The 18493-nt window shown below is 33.5% G+C and overlaps 1 protein-coding gene across 22 annotated transcripts in view; it reads right to left on the bottom strand.

Moving 5' to 3' along the window:
* Positions 1-18493, bottom strand: part of ADGRL3 (adhesion G protein-coupled receptor L3) — an 874612-nt gene that overhangs the window by 26877 nt on the left and 829242 nt on the right. For all 22 annotated transcript variants that reach the window (XM_067736151.1, XM_067736152.1, XM_067736157.1 and 19 more), the window contains 2 exons: positions 12375-12500; positions 5656-5752 (listed from right to left, as the gene is read on the bottom strand). In XM_067736151.1, the coding sequence (XP_067592252.1) occupies positions 5656-5752; positions 12375-12500 (223 nt within the window). The remainder of the gene's footprint in view (positions 1-5655; positions 5753-12374; positions 12501-18493) is intronic.

The raw sequence follows: 18493 nt of genomic DNA, 5'->3' as shown, positions 1-18493 counted from the left end.
ATTAAACTGATTTTCCTGAAACAGAAGATATCCTTATTTTATTGTACATTTTCTGATTATTGAGGACACATACAAAGGAAAGAAATTAACACAGAAATCACTGTTGCCTCATTTACAATCAAGAATATAAAGGTCAAAAAATACTAGATATAAATATAATGGCGAATGTCAAATGAAAAATTTCTCCATGCCATGGGACACTTATTATATTTGTGCTCATATCATTGTAATACTTTCTCAAAACAAAAAATAATTTGTTATATAGCCTAGTCTGATTTGTTAGCTATGCAAGAAGTACTCTTAGGCATATGATTAACTGTTTCTGCAAATTTGACAAATGTCAGATTATATTAGAATCTGGTTAATATTTATAACAAATGATTTTATAATCCTTCAAAACAGCAAGGCTTTGGGGCAATATGACACTTTAGGCATATAAGCCAAATTATATTTACTAACATTAATAAAATGGAGTGAATGAGTTTGCGTGTTCACCCTAGTAGCTTTAATTTATAGAAATCATTAATCGCGGTGAACACCACTTATACCTTTTCACTTGTATTTTTCTTTAAAAACATAAAAACAAGATATGTTTAGTAGCCTGAATATTAATGAGACAGCAGGTGATTTATTGTGAAGTTTCATCCGTGCCAGTGACCAGCCTCCTGGGAAAGACAATACAGGCTCTGAGAAGATATGAGTTTAAAAAGGGAATGAGTCACATCCCTACTCTGCTACATAACTGGTTATTTAGCAGGCCTGTCTAACTAGTGTTCTCTAAACCTCTGAAGGGTAGGAGGGCTTGGAGGAAAGAGAAGGCAGTGCTTGTTTATATCATTATCTAAGGTAGGGAGAAGAAATATTGTACCTTTATTTCCTCATTGCTAAAATATAGTTACAAATCAAAAATGGAAAGTACAACTATGCAGATGTAATTTGCATTTAATTTCTAATTTAAAAGAGATAATTCAGTTTTATGAGTTTATTTCCTTTTGTTAGCATCAAGGGGAGCACCATTTTAGGTAAATTATTTCTTTTACTTGACATTCAGGTAACCACTTAATTCCTCCCACCTATTATTATTAGGAAATACAAAGGAAAAGAAACCTTTGGTAGTGAATGATGAATTTTAATAACATTCTTGAGAGCACTGGCAAGGACCAGTTTTCATTTGTTAGAAAATATAAGTGAACTTCTGAATAGAATAATAATAGTACTTATTACGTCCCTGGCATGTTGTAAGCAATTAACACATATTAACTCAGTCCTCTCAGAGTCCCTCTGAAGTGGGTACTGTTTATATCCCTATTACATAGACACTGAGAAGTTAAGTAATTTACCCAAAGTCACTAGGTTAAAACTCCTTACTCAAAACTTCTATGCAAAAAAAACTACAGATTAGATATTCTTCTGCCATATAACACTTAAATATGGCTTAAATAAATATAGCTTTACTGGTCAGATCTCCATGAATAAAAATCTACATTGCATTAACTTGTGTGGGAGGTTGGTAAGATGGAGAATGGGAGGTAGGGGAAATAAAACCCCACAATGCCCGCCAAGTCATTGTTGCAGAAGGAGAAATGCCTTTTTGCTAATTCTGCCACTCAGATGCGGCACATTTTTGCAATCCACAGCTGGGAGGGGGGCCACCTTTTGGTAATTCATATAGCAATACCATATTGGTAGCAGCTACCTAGCAAACCTTGATTTTAAACTGAAATTTCTGATGTCGATTCAACTTATTAAAAAAAAGAAAGTGGGAAATGCAATTATATTATTCATGATGATAAAGCCTAGTAAAGTCTCATTTCAGAAAAATCCCAATTTCCACATAAATCTACAGAAAGAGTGGAAATGTTTAACAATTAATTGAACTACCAGAGAAATTTCTCGCCAAATGCTTCATTTTTGGATCAAACTAAAGTTTTACAGGTATTGTTAATCTAAATAGCTCAGAATGTTGTTTGGCTAGCAGAGATTGTGGGTAGGGGATACAGGTGAAAAAGATTACCTTAGCTGCAAATCGTTTCTACTACTATCAGGAACTTAGAGCTTCCAGAAATTTGGATTAGAGTTCTATTGGCCTGGGAGGAGCTTGGGGATTGAGGACTGTCTTCGAGGTATGTGCAAATTGTATATGTTTAAATGAACAAATGAATAAACCCTCCTGTGGGGTTTGTGAAACTTGGGTTTGGATAAGAGTTAACTTTCCTTGAAACTCTCTGTAATCAACCATCACCTTAGGGCTCTCAAAAAGCTCCTTGTACCTGTGTATACAGCGGCATCGGTGAAGTTAACTTGATGGTAACCCTGGAGTATTGGGTATTGCCCTCAAGAAATTCTGGCTTCGTATGAGTGTGTAGCATTGTAGCAAACAAGTCAGCAGAAGAAAAATTTTTGAAAATGTATAGAGAACACCTGGAAAACATTTTCATAAATATATTCAAAGGGCAATGTAATGAAAGTTTTTAAAGAGATGAGGTGACCAAATAACAAAATCCCAAAGAGAATATATAAGAATGATTACATAAATTGAAAATTATCAACAAATGTTCCAAGGTCTTGCTTGATTACAAGGAGTAAAATCCCAATAGTAATCAAATTTATCACATTGGGAAATCTGGACAGGTAAACTGATACACAGGATGTAACAAGCTGGTTCAAGAACAGAATATTAGAGATGATTTGAAAAAATAAAAACCACTGAGAAAGATTTCTGCACTGCATGGTAGATGCTTTATTCTTAATGAATCCCAAAGATGATACTGATGGATTCTTGTTTGGAAGAATAGGTGATAAGACGTACAGAATTTTAAAATAATTATTCTTTTGATGAATTGAGCAGTGATTATGAATAGGAAAGAAAACCTGAAGTGAAAATAGGACTAATTTTTAGACAACTTCTTGTAGTTTTCAAAGGTCAGAAGTACTCTAAAAGCAAACATAAGAGATTTAATGTATCTGTTAGAAAGAAAGGAAAATGGAGTTGGAATTAAAAAAAAAAATTGCAGCTGTAAGAAACTAAGAATGAATGGGAAGTTAGAATACTGTACAGGAAGATATAAAAATGCAGTGCCTAACATTTTATTTTAATAATAGGGAATATAATTTTTTGAATAAATAGATGTGAATAATTATGTTGCTGAGGTGACTGAACTGTTTATCTGGAAAGGTGAATCTTGGATGCCACCTACCTAAATATGACACACACGCCTGAATGCAGGGAGGATAGGACCCTGGGAAATAAGACAAGATTAAAGAAGGAAGTTAAAGACTAGCTTCAGAGATATAATATGAAGAAATAAAATTTTAAAATACTGCACTCATCTAAGATAAAAAATAATGAGATGAGAATAAAATAAGGAGTTTCTGACTAGGGGAACTAGGAAATTAATATAGGAGAGCAGGAAGATTACTATGATGTCTACCACCATTAAAGTCACTGAGTGAAAGGAAGAATATATATGCTGAAGGAAAAGATCACTGCATGAACATACAAGTCATAAATTCAATTTAACCCCCTCCCCAAAGCCATCATCAAAGTAACTTATTGGATGTTACAAGAAATTTTATATCCTTTCTTCAATAACTTTAAGAAATATCTTTTAGAGCTAAAGATTTTAAAAACAGACTTAAACATATAATCAGACAATATAAAATATTATTTTCTATAAATATATTTCAAATTGACCTAGTCATCCTCATAGCACATATTCCAAGTTGAACTTTCTGAGAAGGAACTAAAAAGGGCACAGCAATGTTATATAATGTGATTGACCTTAAAAATCAAGGTCATAAAAATTATTCATTTAAAATAATTTTTAATAAAGCTGCATACCTTATTATCCTTACATAAATTTAGATCATAATGCTAAACCAAATAGTTATTTTACATATTTTATCTGTCTTCACAGTAGGCGAATAAACAGTGCCTCATTAAAATTAAATCTCATCTTTTGTTTAAATGACACTTATCCCATGGCTGCTGTGACCGTTAGATGCAAGATACTTCTAATAATAAATCTTATTAATAAGGATAGTTTTCTTAAAGGAACATACTGTAAATTTTCTATGTATTATTTCTATGTATTATTTAAAGCAAAAAGAAAAATCTGTCACTATGAAAGCAAATTTGTTCCTAAACTTTGGAGGCATGTGTAAGTATTCTATTCTCTGTGGTTTAAGAAGTATGTCAGAAAGTTAAAAGTATTCATATTTAAATTTTCACAAACTAACCAGTAAAACTAAACTTAAAATGAGAAGAATACTTAAGAGATATTATGTAAAATAAACTAAAAATGAAACAAAATAAAAGAAGGTAATTGTTTTATTTTAATGTATTTTCTTCAGATTTGGAGGAATATTTGCACTCACTGTTTTAACTTAAGCAAAAGTGATGTAGAAAATTTAATATCATTACTAGCTTATAGTTAACTATATCACTACCACAAATAAAAGTATGTAAATCAATCAAAATTAAATATAATATGGATGAATCCCTATATCAAATTCAACTTAGACACTACTTGTTGTAACTTCTTTTATATAAATAAGATGCAACTTACTTGAGTAAAAGTAATTAACAGCACCAGCATCTGAATCTTTCTTAATCGTAAACCATAATTATTAAATTGTTTCTAAGTAGCATTTAATATAACAGAAAGCTCTCAGAAACAGGTTTAGGACAAACAAATAATTCTAGCTTAGAGGCTAAAAAAAATAACAATGTCAATCATAAAAATAACCACTGAATATATGCATTAAAAAATGTCTGTTTTAGGACAGTGCAATTAGAATGTGCTCATAGAAGCACCACCCCCCAGATAAAAGTGTATTCTAAAGATTTCCCTGTACAGAGTGTAGTGTACTCTAGCTCTCCACAAACATTATATCTACTCATTTTTACTGTAGTCAATTTAATTTTAATCACACACACACACACACACACAGTGGGGAGGGGGAGAAGAGGGAGAAAGAGAGAGACAGAGGCAATAAAAAGATCAACCACAAACAAAATAGTAGATTAAGGGAACTTCATTTTCAAAATCAAAATGATACCCCAGAAGCATTTTAACCAGAAGCACATACACACCAAAAAAATCATTTTATATATATATAAGATTCATATATAGTGGGTTTTTTCTTCTGTATCTTTAAATATACAATATTATCTGGACACATCTTTTTGATATTAAGATTAGGTGGGATTTTTCCCCAAATACACAGGTTGCCTTAAGTATGTATTAGAGAGTATAATTTTACTTCCACAAAGACTATGAAATTGCTCTATACGTGGGGCAATGTGGAACTCTATGATGTTTAGCAGACTATATAGCCACATAATTGCCCATTTTCACTGCTTCCAATGAGGCCTGACAGCTCACCAGTTTATAACAGTGGCAGATGACTAGAGAAAGAAGTTTCTCACTTTTTAACTTACTTTCAGAAAAGATCTCCTGAAAATTCTGGATTGAAAAAACAAAAAGGCTTATGAATAATGGAACACACTACTACACTCAACCAGGTTTTATATCCTTGCAATATTCCTATCACATGGAACAAGGTCCAGAAGTTGCAAATACAGCAATGCATTTAAGAACTTCTTAAAGTAATCACAAAAAAGAGTGAATATGAAAACTTATTTCTAATTACCTCTGTTGAGTGATGCTGAACTGTTTATATCTCCAGTAATGAAGGAAGACTCTGACTGCTTTCGGACCGTGTCATTCCACATCCTACGAATTCGGCTCTGGAGGAGGGAAAGGAAAAAAAGGAAATGCGCTCACCACACTGTGAATTTTCACACATATGTTCTTTTTTGTTTCTATTACAGTATGAGGCTTATATTTCTGGCATCTGGCAAATATACAACTTCTACATGCTTGTAGTACAGTAGCATAAGAACATCAGGAACTAAATTAATGATAATAATTGGTTCTCATTAAGTGTGTTCTTAAATGCCTATGCCAGAAATAATTATAGCTATTTAAAAGGAATAAATGTAACATACTATACCAATTTAAACATGAAGATACATAGAAATGTACTCTAGATAGAATTTAATAATTTAAATTTCTAAGGTAAAACAAATTATTTTCATTGTAACTTTTATGGGAATGGGATATTTAAATATGCATTAATTTGTAAGTTTTATTAACAAAAGATTTACTTATGAATTCAGAATCTTGCAAGAAGAAACAGTTTGGTAAGAAAAGAACAGAGTATATTAAAATGTTACTAAACTTAACATTTTCCATAAATTTTGTAAGACCAATGTAATTTTACAGGTTACATACTATCTCAACTTCTTCTTTCTTTTGAAGGAGATAAAGGAAGTCGATTCATCTTCATTCATTTCTAGACAGTAGGAAGTTTTATAGAGAACTGAAAATTCTTACATCATTGTATATATTCTCAAATTCAATTTTCCAAGTGTCTGATAATTCAAGAAAGCAGTGTAATATTTTTCCATTGAGGGGGGACTTTTTTCTGGTTTACTGCTTTGCTATTTTATTTGAGTTAGGGATCAAAAAGTATTAACAATCTTGTGAGCAGGAAACAAAATATTTTCAGAAGCTTTTCCAAGGATGAAAAACTTCTTAGAACTATTACTAGTACTAATGGTGAAATCAAGCTCACAAATGGGTTATGTTCCAAATATATTTGAATTCCTTGAATAACAGGAGTACCTAATCTTAAAATACTAGACAGTTGGTTTTATGAATATTGGGATATGTTTATCTTTTAGAAATGTCTATATTGTTATATAGGTCAGCAAATACATACATACACATACACATACAGCAAAACTAATAAAAGTACAATAAGAAAACCGGTGCAGTAAAACCTGCACTTGAAAAATGTTTCTATTGAAAAATACTTCAAAACTTCAAGCTGAAATACTGAAAACAAATCTCTCACATTTGTTTTATTAGTTAACTAATTAAAAATATTAATTACCCTTTACTGCATGCCAAATACTAATCTAGGAAATACAAAGGGGAAAGGCAAACACAAACATCTTTGCCTTCATGGAGTTGCTAGACTAGTAAGTGACAGACTAATTAAATATAAATTAACAAAAATTAATGCAAAAGTACAATGTACCCACAAATCTCCATAGAAGCATTACTTATAGCTGAAAACTGTGACCAACCCAACTGATTATCAATGGTAGAATGAGTGAATAAATTATAGAACAATATACAGCGATGAAAATAAAAGAGCAACATAGCCTCCTGAAGCAACATACATGTCCAAAGAAAGGAGGAAAACATAAAAGAATACGTATTGGATGATTTCATGTGGATAAGTATCAAACACATGCAAAACAAAAAGTACTGTTAAAAGTTAAGATAGTGACTATGTTTTGAGGTGAATGATTGAGAAGCGTTCAAATGGTTACTGAGGCACTCTCAATATTCTAATATTTGGTCTGGGGAAGGGTAATAAATCACCGTGCCATATGCTTATATTTTGCATGCTTTTTTAATGTTTTTTATACTGCTTAATTGAAATAATTTTTAAGTGCACATAACAAGAGAACATGTTTAGGAAATCTGAGAACATTGCACTGAAGAAGTGACATCTCAGCTGAGAGTTGATGGAATTATGATCATTGTTAGGTGACATTTATTTGAGCTGCCCCATTATCTTCTATTATTATTTTCATTAGTCTCCTCTACCTGGGCTAGCCACACCTGTTTCCCTGCCATTCCTTAACACACCAAGCACAATTCTGCCTTAGGTTTTTTTTTTTTTTTTTTTGCCGTACGCAGGTCTCTCACTGTTGTGGCCTCTCCCGTTGCGGAGCACAGGCTCCTGACGCGCAGGCTCAGCGGCCATGGCTCACGGGCCCAGCCGCTTCGCGGCATGTGGGATCTTCCCGTACCGGGGCACGAACCCGTGTCCCCTGCATCGGCAGGCGGACTCTCAACCACTGCGCCACCAGGGAAGCCCCTGCCTTAGGTTTTGTATGATTATTTCTTCTCTCTGGAGTGCTCCTTCCCCAGATACTGGTATGGATATATCTTTCACCCCTTCAACTTTCGCTCCTGAAAGAGACCTAACTTGATCACCCCATTTAGAACTGTATTGCACCCACCCACCTCTGCAATTTCTGCCCCCATAGCATTACCATCTTCTACAATATTATTATAATATAGTTTTCTTATATTTAATGTCCAATAATTAATGTCCAATGTCTGCATTAGGTTTGAGGCTCTAGAAAAACAGAAATTTTGGGAATTCCCTGGCGGTCGAGTGGTTAGGACTCCATGCTTTCACTGCCGAGGGTCCAGGTTCAATCCCTGGTCGGGGAACTAAGATCCCGCAAGCAGCACAGCGTGGCCCAAAGATAAAAAGAAAAACAAAAATTTTGCCTTTTTTTGTTCAGTGATGTATCACACACCTGAAATAATGCCTGGTACACAGTGATTATTATATGTGTATATACATAAAATATGTATTATAAATATAATATTTAAATATTTCAATTCTTTCTATGTTCTAGGTTTTATGCTATGTATTTTTCATGTATTCACTCTCTTATTCATTACAAAATTGAGGTTTAGAGGTTCACATGTCCAATATCACAGACCAAATAAATGGCATAACCAGTATCTGAATTCTGATCTAGGAGATTAACAACTCACTACATTATATCAAATAATTTCTGAAAAGGAAATGGAGAAAAGGGTAAAGTATTGCAGGCAGAAGAAAAGTATACAGTATGTGGCACAGAGCCAACACTTAAATGTTCATGGAACGAACCAGGACAAGCCTTAGAATATGGCAGTGAATAAAGCAAGTCACAGAAGACTACATACAATAAGGTACCATTTTAAAGAAAGATTTTAAAAAGGTGAAGTAAACAACATCTTTTCTGGAGGTGAAGAAATTATTAGAAAAGTCAAGGAAATGAAGAACAGAAGTTAGTAGCTGTCTCTGGTAGGGAGGCATAGGGATTGGTTAGGGAGAGGTTTCAACAAGGGAAAAACATATGGAAAATATTGTTTCCTAAGTTGGTTGGTGAGTTCACGGGTATTGATTTTATTATACTATGCTTCACAATTTAATATATGCCACATATATTTTTTTATGTTTCAAATATTATGTAACAAAAGTAAATACATTTACAAAGTCAGTAAAACAAATGAAAGATAAATGACAGAACAATTAATGGAAGGTCAAAGTGGAAAGGACAATACTTCAGCTCATAGTTTTTAAAAATACACACACATACCAATCCTGTACACATCTCTGTGAATATATGTTTGTGTGTGATTATGGATATTACCACCTTTTTATAAGTGATTAGCACCAGGGGATCAACAGGTGGAGAGGATTTTTAATTTTTAGTCTTGCCAGTCACACTCTTTCATTACCTACATAGTAGCCACATGATCTTTATTACATGTGGATGATTTCCTGTCACTGCCTTTTCTAAATGATCCCATTACCTTTCTAAAGTAATCAAAATAAAATGTGAACTCCCATACTCTTAAAATACCTAAGGATCTGTCTCCAGCCTTCTTTGACTTCATCTCCTACTCACTCTCTCACCACTTTAGCCAATGACATTCTTCTTATTTCCAAAGTTGCAAGGTCTCACCCACCTAAAGGGTTTTGCATTTGATGTTCTCTCACCTGGAATTCTCTTTCCCTGAACTCCCTTCCTGTCTTTCCCCAAATAGTCTTTGCCTAGCACTAATCTAAGTAACTACCTGGACTTTCTGTATCACATAACCATATTTGGTTATCCACCAGCTCTCATAATCTGATATTCCCTGTTGGTTTATTTGTTAATAAATTTTCTGCCTTTCACAATTAGAATGAAAGCTCCAGATCATGGGGAAAGTTATTTGTCTTTCAACCATTTTATCACCAGAGCTTACAAGACTGCTTGGCATTTAGAGAGAAACTCAATGTTTCTCAACAAAAAATATAACAATTGTGATTTTAGAAGTTCTCTGATGTGGAAAAAGGCATCTATACTCCCAAAAGTTTACCTTAATATCAGTGACTGTTTTAGACTTTGCTCATGGAAGTTCAGAGTTAATATGAAATATTTATTATTTTTACCTAAACAGACTAGGTTTAAGTGACTATCATTTTATGTAGGGTTGGATTGTTGTAGTTAATCAGAATTAGTATTATATTAAGCATAATAAAAAACCTAATGTTGGGTTTTTGTTCCCACTATTAGAATTGTGATGTTATAACTGTAAAAGTGAAAAAAATGACACAGCTTTAAAATATATACCTGAAATTATAGTCTGCAATAATGACACTAGTAAGTGGTACCTGCTCCAGTTTATTGAGCATGTACAGTATGTTGTGTTTGGTATACATTAGCTTGATCTTCCTAACAACATAAGAAATCAGAAACCACTTTACTTACGAAAAAACTGAGGGTCAGTGAGATTTAATAACTTGTTTTATGTCACAGCTGGTAGGTACATGGCAAGGCTAGAATTCAAACCAAGGTCTCCCCACCCACCAAGTTTATGGTTATTCTATTAAGCTGCACTGCCCTATCATGTAGCTTAGAAGTAATGCTAAACACTGCACAACTCTGTTTTAACATAATAAATGAAGCTCCAAAGTATTGTTTCATTAAGGGCATATGTCAATAAAATAACTACGGGATAATGGTTGATGCGTTCGGTTTTATGAGAAGTATGCACAAACAAGTCAAGTTAAATGACATATAGAATCTCGGCAATTTAAAAGCTGTGGAAAAGATTGTTACAAAAAAGAGAGTTAAGCATTATCAGGTTGAAAATAAAGTAATGGATTACAAGGAGGTCACGCTGGAAGCATCATCCAGGTATGCCCCAACTCTTATGTGAAACTTCAGATTTCTAACTGACAAATTTAGTAGTCCTAGACTAAGAAATCTCAGTCCACCTAACTTGGAACATTTGCTTCCCCTAATTTACAACTTTGCAACCTCAGTAAGGCATAGAAATAATAAAATAAATTCAAATTATTAATAGCTGTATATTATATGCAGGAATAAGTTTCATGATCATTATGATAATTAGTGCTTGTTAAGTGTTGAGATAGTCTGATAGGTTTGACAGTTACAGGTTAGTTTTAAAATTTTTAGTTGGAAATATTAGATTGATATTAGATATGTAGTTTTATTTGTAAGATAAAAGAGAACTCCTTTAGTGTGAGAAAGTGTTTATTTCTGACAATATTGTTCATTATCTTTGGTTTATAGAGTTTTTCAAGTGCTAGTTAGGTGTGTACGACAGTCCAGTCTGACAGTGAATGTGTTTGAGAGAATCAGATATATTAGATTTGTTAAATATCATTAAATGATATTTAAAGGTTACGAGGATATTTAATTTTCTAAGCCTATGAATGGAATTGTTTAGGTGAATTTAATGGATTAAATTTACAAGCTGATTGGAAATTAGTCAAAGAACAAATGTTCTTTTTTATATTATATATAAAATTACCAAGTTAAAAAAATAGATTTATAGGTTGAGCTGAGTTAAAAAAATGTTATTGATTTATAACTTTATTTAGGAATTAAAATTCAAGTCTTCTTCAGAAAATTGCTATTAACAACACTGAAAAAAATGATTGTTTTTCCCACTGAACCATACAATCTTAAAAATATTAGTATGCTAGTTGGAACCCAAACTCATTCATGTATGACCCACATATGTCTTTTATTTGACTGGCTCATTTTAGTCATCCTAGAGTTGCTGAACTTTCTACGTAATAATCTTTGGACTGACATTGTGGCCTAGGAAAAATGGCAGACAGGTTACCTAAAAGTTTAAAATTTCCTTGATGAGGGATAATGCAGCTACTATATTTAATGCTGGACTGATGGGAGTAGCACTTAGATCAGTTAAGTCAATGATGCTATTATGGTAGTCTTCACTACCTGAATTGCCCTTTGATTTACCAGCATACAATATGGTATGAGTTAGAACTGTTTTTATTAAACATACCATCTAATAAGTAAATACAGTATATGATAAAGAATTATTACACTAGTTAAGTGAAGTAATTAACTCAAGAATCATATATCTATGTAAAATATTACTTTCTTAGAATTTTGGGTGAAGTGCAAAATTCCTTTCCTTACCTTCTATATTCATTCAACTGGGAATAATCTGAAATCATGAATTATAATGCAAACTTAGACCCTAAACTTCACTTTTTTTGCAATTTGGTTTCTTAAATTTCTGTCATAACCATTTTCATTTGAGACACACTAAAACAAAACAACAAATTTGATATGTTAAATACTTGGGATAGAAAATAGATCTCATCAAGAAAGGATAGCAACCCATAACAGAAGATAGGTAAGAGCTATTTCATTTTAGTTAACAAATATTGTTTACCTGTGAGCCTGTGGAGTACCGCCCAGGAGTTCGAGAACCAGATGTTTTCCCTGAGCCAATGGAGCTCTCTGTACTTTTGCCACTACAACAATGTGTTCGCAGACATTTCCCATACTCTTTTCGTACCTAGCCAAAAATATTAACTTCTGTTAGCAAGTAATTCATTTCAGCTAGGAAATATAAAATGCATGTGTTTTATTTTAGATAATTAATATAAAATTTTTTTGCCCTACAGATATAAAAAAGTCTGTTCAGTATATATTTTATACATTTTTCACAATATAAAATAATATTCATACTGTCAAGATTGAAATTTTGCATAACTGGAGCCTTTTAAAACACGCAAACACACATATATCCAATCACACTATAATGATACAGTCTCAGTTGGAAAAACAAAAACTTAAGACTCTTCAAGACACTATTTTTAGCTTCATAGATTTGATATGAAGTAGCCTATCTAACTCTTTCTCCATTCCCTCTTCTCTCTAACTTCCTCACTAGAACAGTTGTACTGTTCTTTTTTTTTTTTTTTTTTTGCGGTACGTGGGCCTCTCACTGTTGTGGCCTCTCCCGTTGTGGAGCACAGGCTCCTGACGCGCAGGCTCAGCGGCCATGGCTCACGGGCCCAGCCGCTCCGCGGCATGTGGGATCCTCCCGGACCGGGGCACGAACCCGTGTCCCCTAGCATCGGCAGGCGGACTCTCACCCACTGCGCCACCAGGGAAGCCCAGTTGAACTGTTCTTTAGGCAGAAGTGTAGTGAAGAAGTTAGAGAGAAGAGGGAATGGAGAAAGGAGAGGGAGAAAGAGAGGAGAGAGAATATTTAAAGACAGAACAGAAAAAAAAGGAATGTGTTGGGCTAAGCACTTTTTAAAATTGTATATTTCTCTGGTTTATTTCTCTTAAAAGAGGTCAAATCTGCAACTTGAGACTATAAAATATTCTCAAAATATTTTAAATTCATTCCTTCAAAATAGTTCTATTCAATAATTACAGAGAAATATGATTGCCTTTCTATATAGCATTGTGACTACATTATTAATCCTTGCTGTAGTATAAAAATCACAGGATAAAAGGAGATAATCATTTTTAGCTGATGTTTTCAAACAGGAAAATATATCAACAATTTTGGGGAAAATTTTGATCATGTTTATTTAAAAATTTTTATTACTGCCTATTTAATCAAACAAGACATACAAAAATAAACAGTAACTGTTCTAAATCTCACCTCCACTAGCAACATCAAGAAAAATAATTACCAACTACTTGTTCATCAATTAAAAACACATTCTAGGATAACTTACTGGTTTTATACTCACAAATTTTATATTCATTATGAAATAACACTGTATATATGTTATTCTTAGCACTTTATTGATTTCACATGAGTTCATAGTTTCCAGAAATTGTGACAATGTAATATTATTTAAAACAAAGTTATAAAAACATGCTTTTTTGAGAAGTGTTATTTAGAATCAAAAACAAAAAAAAAGGAGTGTGAATGACACATCAAAATTAGTATTTGAAAAAAAACATATCTTAATATATTAACATTCAATCAAAGATACAGCAAAATCAGAGACTGACTATAATCAGATTTGTTTGAAGAACTCACATTCATTAAATCCTTATTATGTGATAGGAACAATGATACAGAGTGAGGTGAATCAAAGCATGGAGGAGGAGAGCCTGATAGGAAGTGGGTAGGCAGACCAAGGAAGGCTTCTCAGAGAAGAGGACTTCTTCAAGCTATCTTTAAAAGATAGGTTGGAATGTGTTGGTTTAGAAGATCAAGTTGAAAGAATGGATAGTTAAGAGAAAAAAGGCATTCAGTGAGAACAAAACAGAGAGGCATGATGTACTAAGCTTTGAAGCCTTTCTCTGATTTGTAATGTCAAAATTACATATTATTTAATATATTTAAGTTATATTAATGTTTTCCAACCAACCTCTTCTATGCTATATTTCTCAATAATTAGAAATAATTATTTTTATTCACTATTTACAAGCCAATTCATATTTTGTTTATTTTTTAGAAGTAAGTTTGCGCCCACCTGTGTGTGTCCAAGACATGTGTAAGTTTTGGGAGGGTGAGATGAAGAAGCTTCTACTTTTTAATCACTATTTGCTAGGAACTATGCTAGGCTCCTCCCTCAAAATGATTCTGGGAAGGGCTTCCCTGGTGGCGCAGTGGTTGAGAGTCCGCCTGCTGATGCAGGGGACACGGGTTCGTGCCCCGGTCCAGGAAGATCCCACATGCTGCGGAGCGGCTGGGCCCGTGAGCCATGGCCGCTGAGCCTGCACGTCCGGAGCCTGTGCTCCGCAACGGGAGAGGCCACAACAGTGAGAGGCCTGCGTACCACAAAAAAAAAACCACCTCCTATAGGAAATATGATTGTTAAATGTCCATAAGAGCCAATACTGTCTATAGATTCAATGCAATCTCTTGAAAAAATTTCAATGATATTCTTCACAGATACAGGAAAAACAACACTAAAATTTGTACAGAACCACCAAAGACCTTAAAGAGCCATAACAATCCTGAGAAAGAACAAAGATGGAGGTTTCGTGTTTCCTGATTTCACACTATACTACAAAGCTAGAGTAATCAAAGCAGTATGGTATTGGCATAATAGATACATAGACAATGGAACAGATGGAGAGTCTAGAAATAAACCCTTGCATATATGGTCAACTAATATCTGACAAGGGAGCCATGAATAATTAATGGGGAAAAGACAAGCTCTTTAATAAATGGTATTAGCAAAACCGGTTAGCCACACGCAGAAGAATGAAATTGAACCCCTATCTTATACCACCCACAACATTTAACTCAAAATGTATTAAAGAATTAAACATAAGACCTGAAACCACAAAACTCCTAGAAGAAAACAGGGGAAAACACCTGGACGTTGGCCTTGACAATAATTTTTTGGATATGACATCGAAAGCACAAGCAACAAGAGCAAAAGTAGTAAGTTGTACTACATTAAACTAAAAAGCTTCTACACAGCAAAAGAAACAACAGAATTTATTGGCAATCTACAGGATGGAATAAAATATTTGCAAATCATATATCTGAAAAGGGGTTAATACCAAAAATATATAAAGAACTCATACAACTCAGAAGCAAAAAACCAAACAATCCAATTTAAAAGTGGACAAAAGAAATGAATAGAAGTTTTTTACCTAAGAAGACATACAAATGGCTAACATGAAGATATGCTCAACATAACTAATTAGAAAAACGCAAATAAAATCACAATGAGATATCACTTCACATCTGTTAGAATGGGTAGCATCAAGAAGACAAGAAATAAGTATTGGTGAGGATATGGAGAAAAGAGAGCCCTTGTGCACTGTTGGTGGGAATGTAAATAAGTACAGCCATTATGGAGAACAGTATGGAGGTTCCTCATAAAATTGAAAATAGAACTACCATATGATTCAGCAATCCCACTTCTGGGTATATATCCAAAGGAAATGAAATCAGGATCTTGAAGAGATGTCTGCACTCCCATATTCATTGCAGCACTATTCACAACAGCCAAGATATGGAAGCAACCTAAGTGTCCATCAGTGAATGAATGGATAAAGAAGATGTGTTACATATATCTAGGAATATTATTCAGCCACAAGAAAGAAGGAAATCATGCCATTTGCAACAATGTTGGATGGACCTTGCAGGCATTATGCTAAGTGAAGTAAGTCAGACAGAGAAAGATGAATCCTGTATGGTATCACTTATATGTGGAATCTAAAAAAGCCAAACTCATAGAAACAGAATAGATTGGTTGTTACCAGAGGTTGGCTGTGTGGAAATGGGGAAATGTTGGTCAAAGGGTACAAACTTCTAGCCATAAGATGAATAAGTTCTAGAAATCTAAGGTACATGATGATGATTCTAGTTAACAGTACTGTATTATACAGTTGAAAGTTGCTAAGAGAGGAGATCTTAAATGTTCTCACCACAGAAAAGAAAAGATGTTAGATGATAGAGGTATTAGCTATTCACACTATGGTGGTAATTATTTCACAGTACATAAGTGTATCAAATCAATACATTGTATACTTTAAACTTACACAATGTTATATCTCAATTATACCTCAATTTTGAAAAAAGGAATAAAAAAAAAAATCTCCTAAGACTGTTTCTGCAATTTCAAAGAGAAGTATCTGGATTTTTTGTAGGCAAAAAAAAGGTGAATGATAATTCGATGTCCATATTCTCTGATGTTGGGCCATGTTCTTGACACCCAATAAAAATGCCACCAAAATCGAAAAATTCAAAACACAGAATGCATGAAAGAAAATATGCTTATGACTAGTTATTATAAATCATAAAAATAAGCTTCTGAATCAGGGCCTGGCACTTTTTTTCATGAAGGGCCAGACAGTCAATATTTCAGGCTTTGTGAACCAAGAAGCAAAACCAACAATGCTGTGTGTGTACTTATTTTAAATTTTAAATGTATCCATTTAAAAATGCAAAAACCATTCTTGGCTGACTGACTGCAAAAATTAAAAGCAGCTGGACAAATCTGGCCCACAAGCTGTGGTTTGCTGAACTCTGTTCTAATGAATCACAAAATTGAGCTTGATGACATATATTTTTAAAAATTTCACTTCTGTTAAATATGTTCAATATACTAAAAATTCTAGACTTGCTTTTGGATCCTGAGGTCTGGTATCTCTACCTGGACATCAAAACATTGACATGTATTTGTAATACAATAAAAATAATAATTGGGAAAACTAATAGGTACTGGCTAATAAAAAATAATTACAATCAAATTCATTCATGCACAAAGCACAAAACTATTTTCTGTTCTGTAGAAAACTTCAATATAAACATTAAAATTTAAAAATGTGTTAGTCCAATTTCCAGCTAATACATAAAATAATTGATAAAGCTGGTTCCCTATATTTGAAGATGTTAGTATGACTAAATATGATGGCCCAATATTTCCTTATTTATATGGACAAATGCCACCCTTTCCCTTAATCTCCTGATTTTGCACCCATCATTCTACATATTGCTCTTGACAATCAGTTATAGCTTTTTTCTACCAAAATCTAGAAATCCTTCCAAGTGCTTAGTCTTTCTGACTTCTCTGAAGTGTTTTATAATACTGACCAGTGTCTACTTCTGGACATTTCCCCCTTATCTTTCATTTAGGTATTACCTTCTCATTCTTCTCCTCAAACACTTTCTTCCTTCCATTTCTATTCTTACTCATTACTCATGTCTCCTACTCTTCATAATCATCAAGTGTGGTAGACTGTTAGCTGTTTGTGATACCCAATTCCTCATCTTCCTGGGGTACAAAAAGTAGAGTATGTTTCCCAGTTTTCCTTGAAGTTTAGTTGGTACTATTTATAGTGTCCTATCTGATGGAAGGTGAGTAGAAGTGATGTGAACCACTTCCTTTTTATACAAGATCCTCTCTCTCTTTCTCAGACTATCTGCTAGATGTCAACACCCAAGGTGGTTGTGGAAATCAAACAGTGAGGTTGACTGAGCTTTCATTGGGCTGTGTCCCTCCATGAGGCACCCTCATCAACTGTGCAATGAGTAAAAAAAAACCTTTATTAGGTTAAGTGACAGCAATTTGGGGTGTGTGTACACTAAGTATTTGGGAAGATTCATCCCTTCCAACACAACCTCTTTTCTAAGTTAATTCTAATCCATTAGATTAGAATCCATCCATTCTAACATCATAAACTCTTTTCTTTTCTGTAACTTACATTTACAGGTCTGAGTCATAAATACTATTCTAGCCTGTATTTAAGATCATGCCAACACATTTTTAATACCTACCACCACATAAAACTGAAACAGGATAAAACTGGATGCATCTCGACAAGTGGACACCTTTCTCAACTTTTATTTGAGGCTCCCTTAGTCTCTCAAGCCAAAAATCGTAGAGGTGGATATCTTTACTCTTTATCTTCCAAAAACAATTTTAGGTCTTATAGTTTCTCTCTTAGAAAAAAAATTTCACTTCTTGCCATTTCATTTTCAGAGCCACCTCTCAATATCTCATAATTATTTTTATTACCTCCATTTTACACATGAGGAAACTGGGGCATATAAAGGTTAATTAAATGGCCCAA

Source organism: Pseudorca crassidens, chromosome 4 (genome assembly GCF_039906515.1).
Source record: "Pseudorca crassidens isolate mPseCra1 chromosome 4, mPseCra1.hap1, whole genome shotgun sequence".
NCBI lineage: Eukaryota > Metazoa > Chordata > Mammalia > Artiodactyla > Delphinidae > Pseudorca > Pseudorca crassidens.
This window is presented reverse-complemented; position numbering and strand designations above follow the sequence as displayed.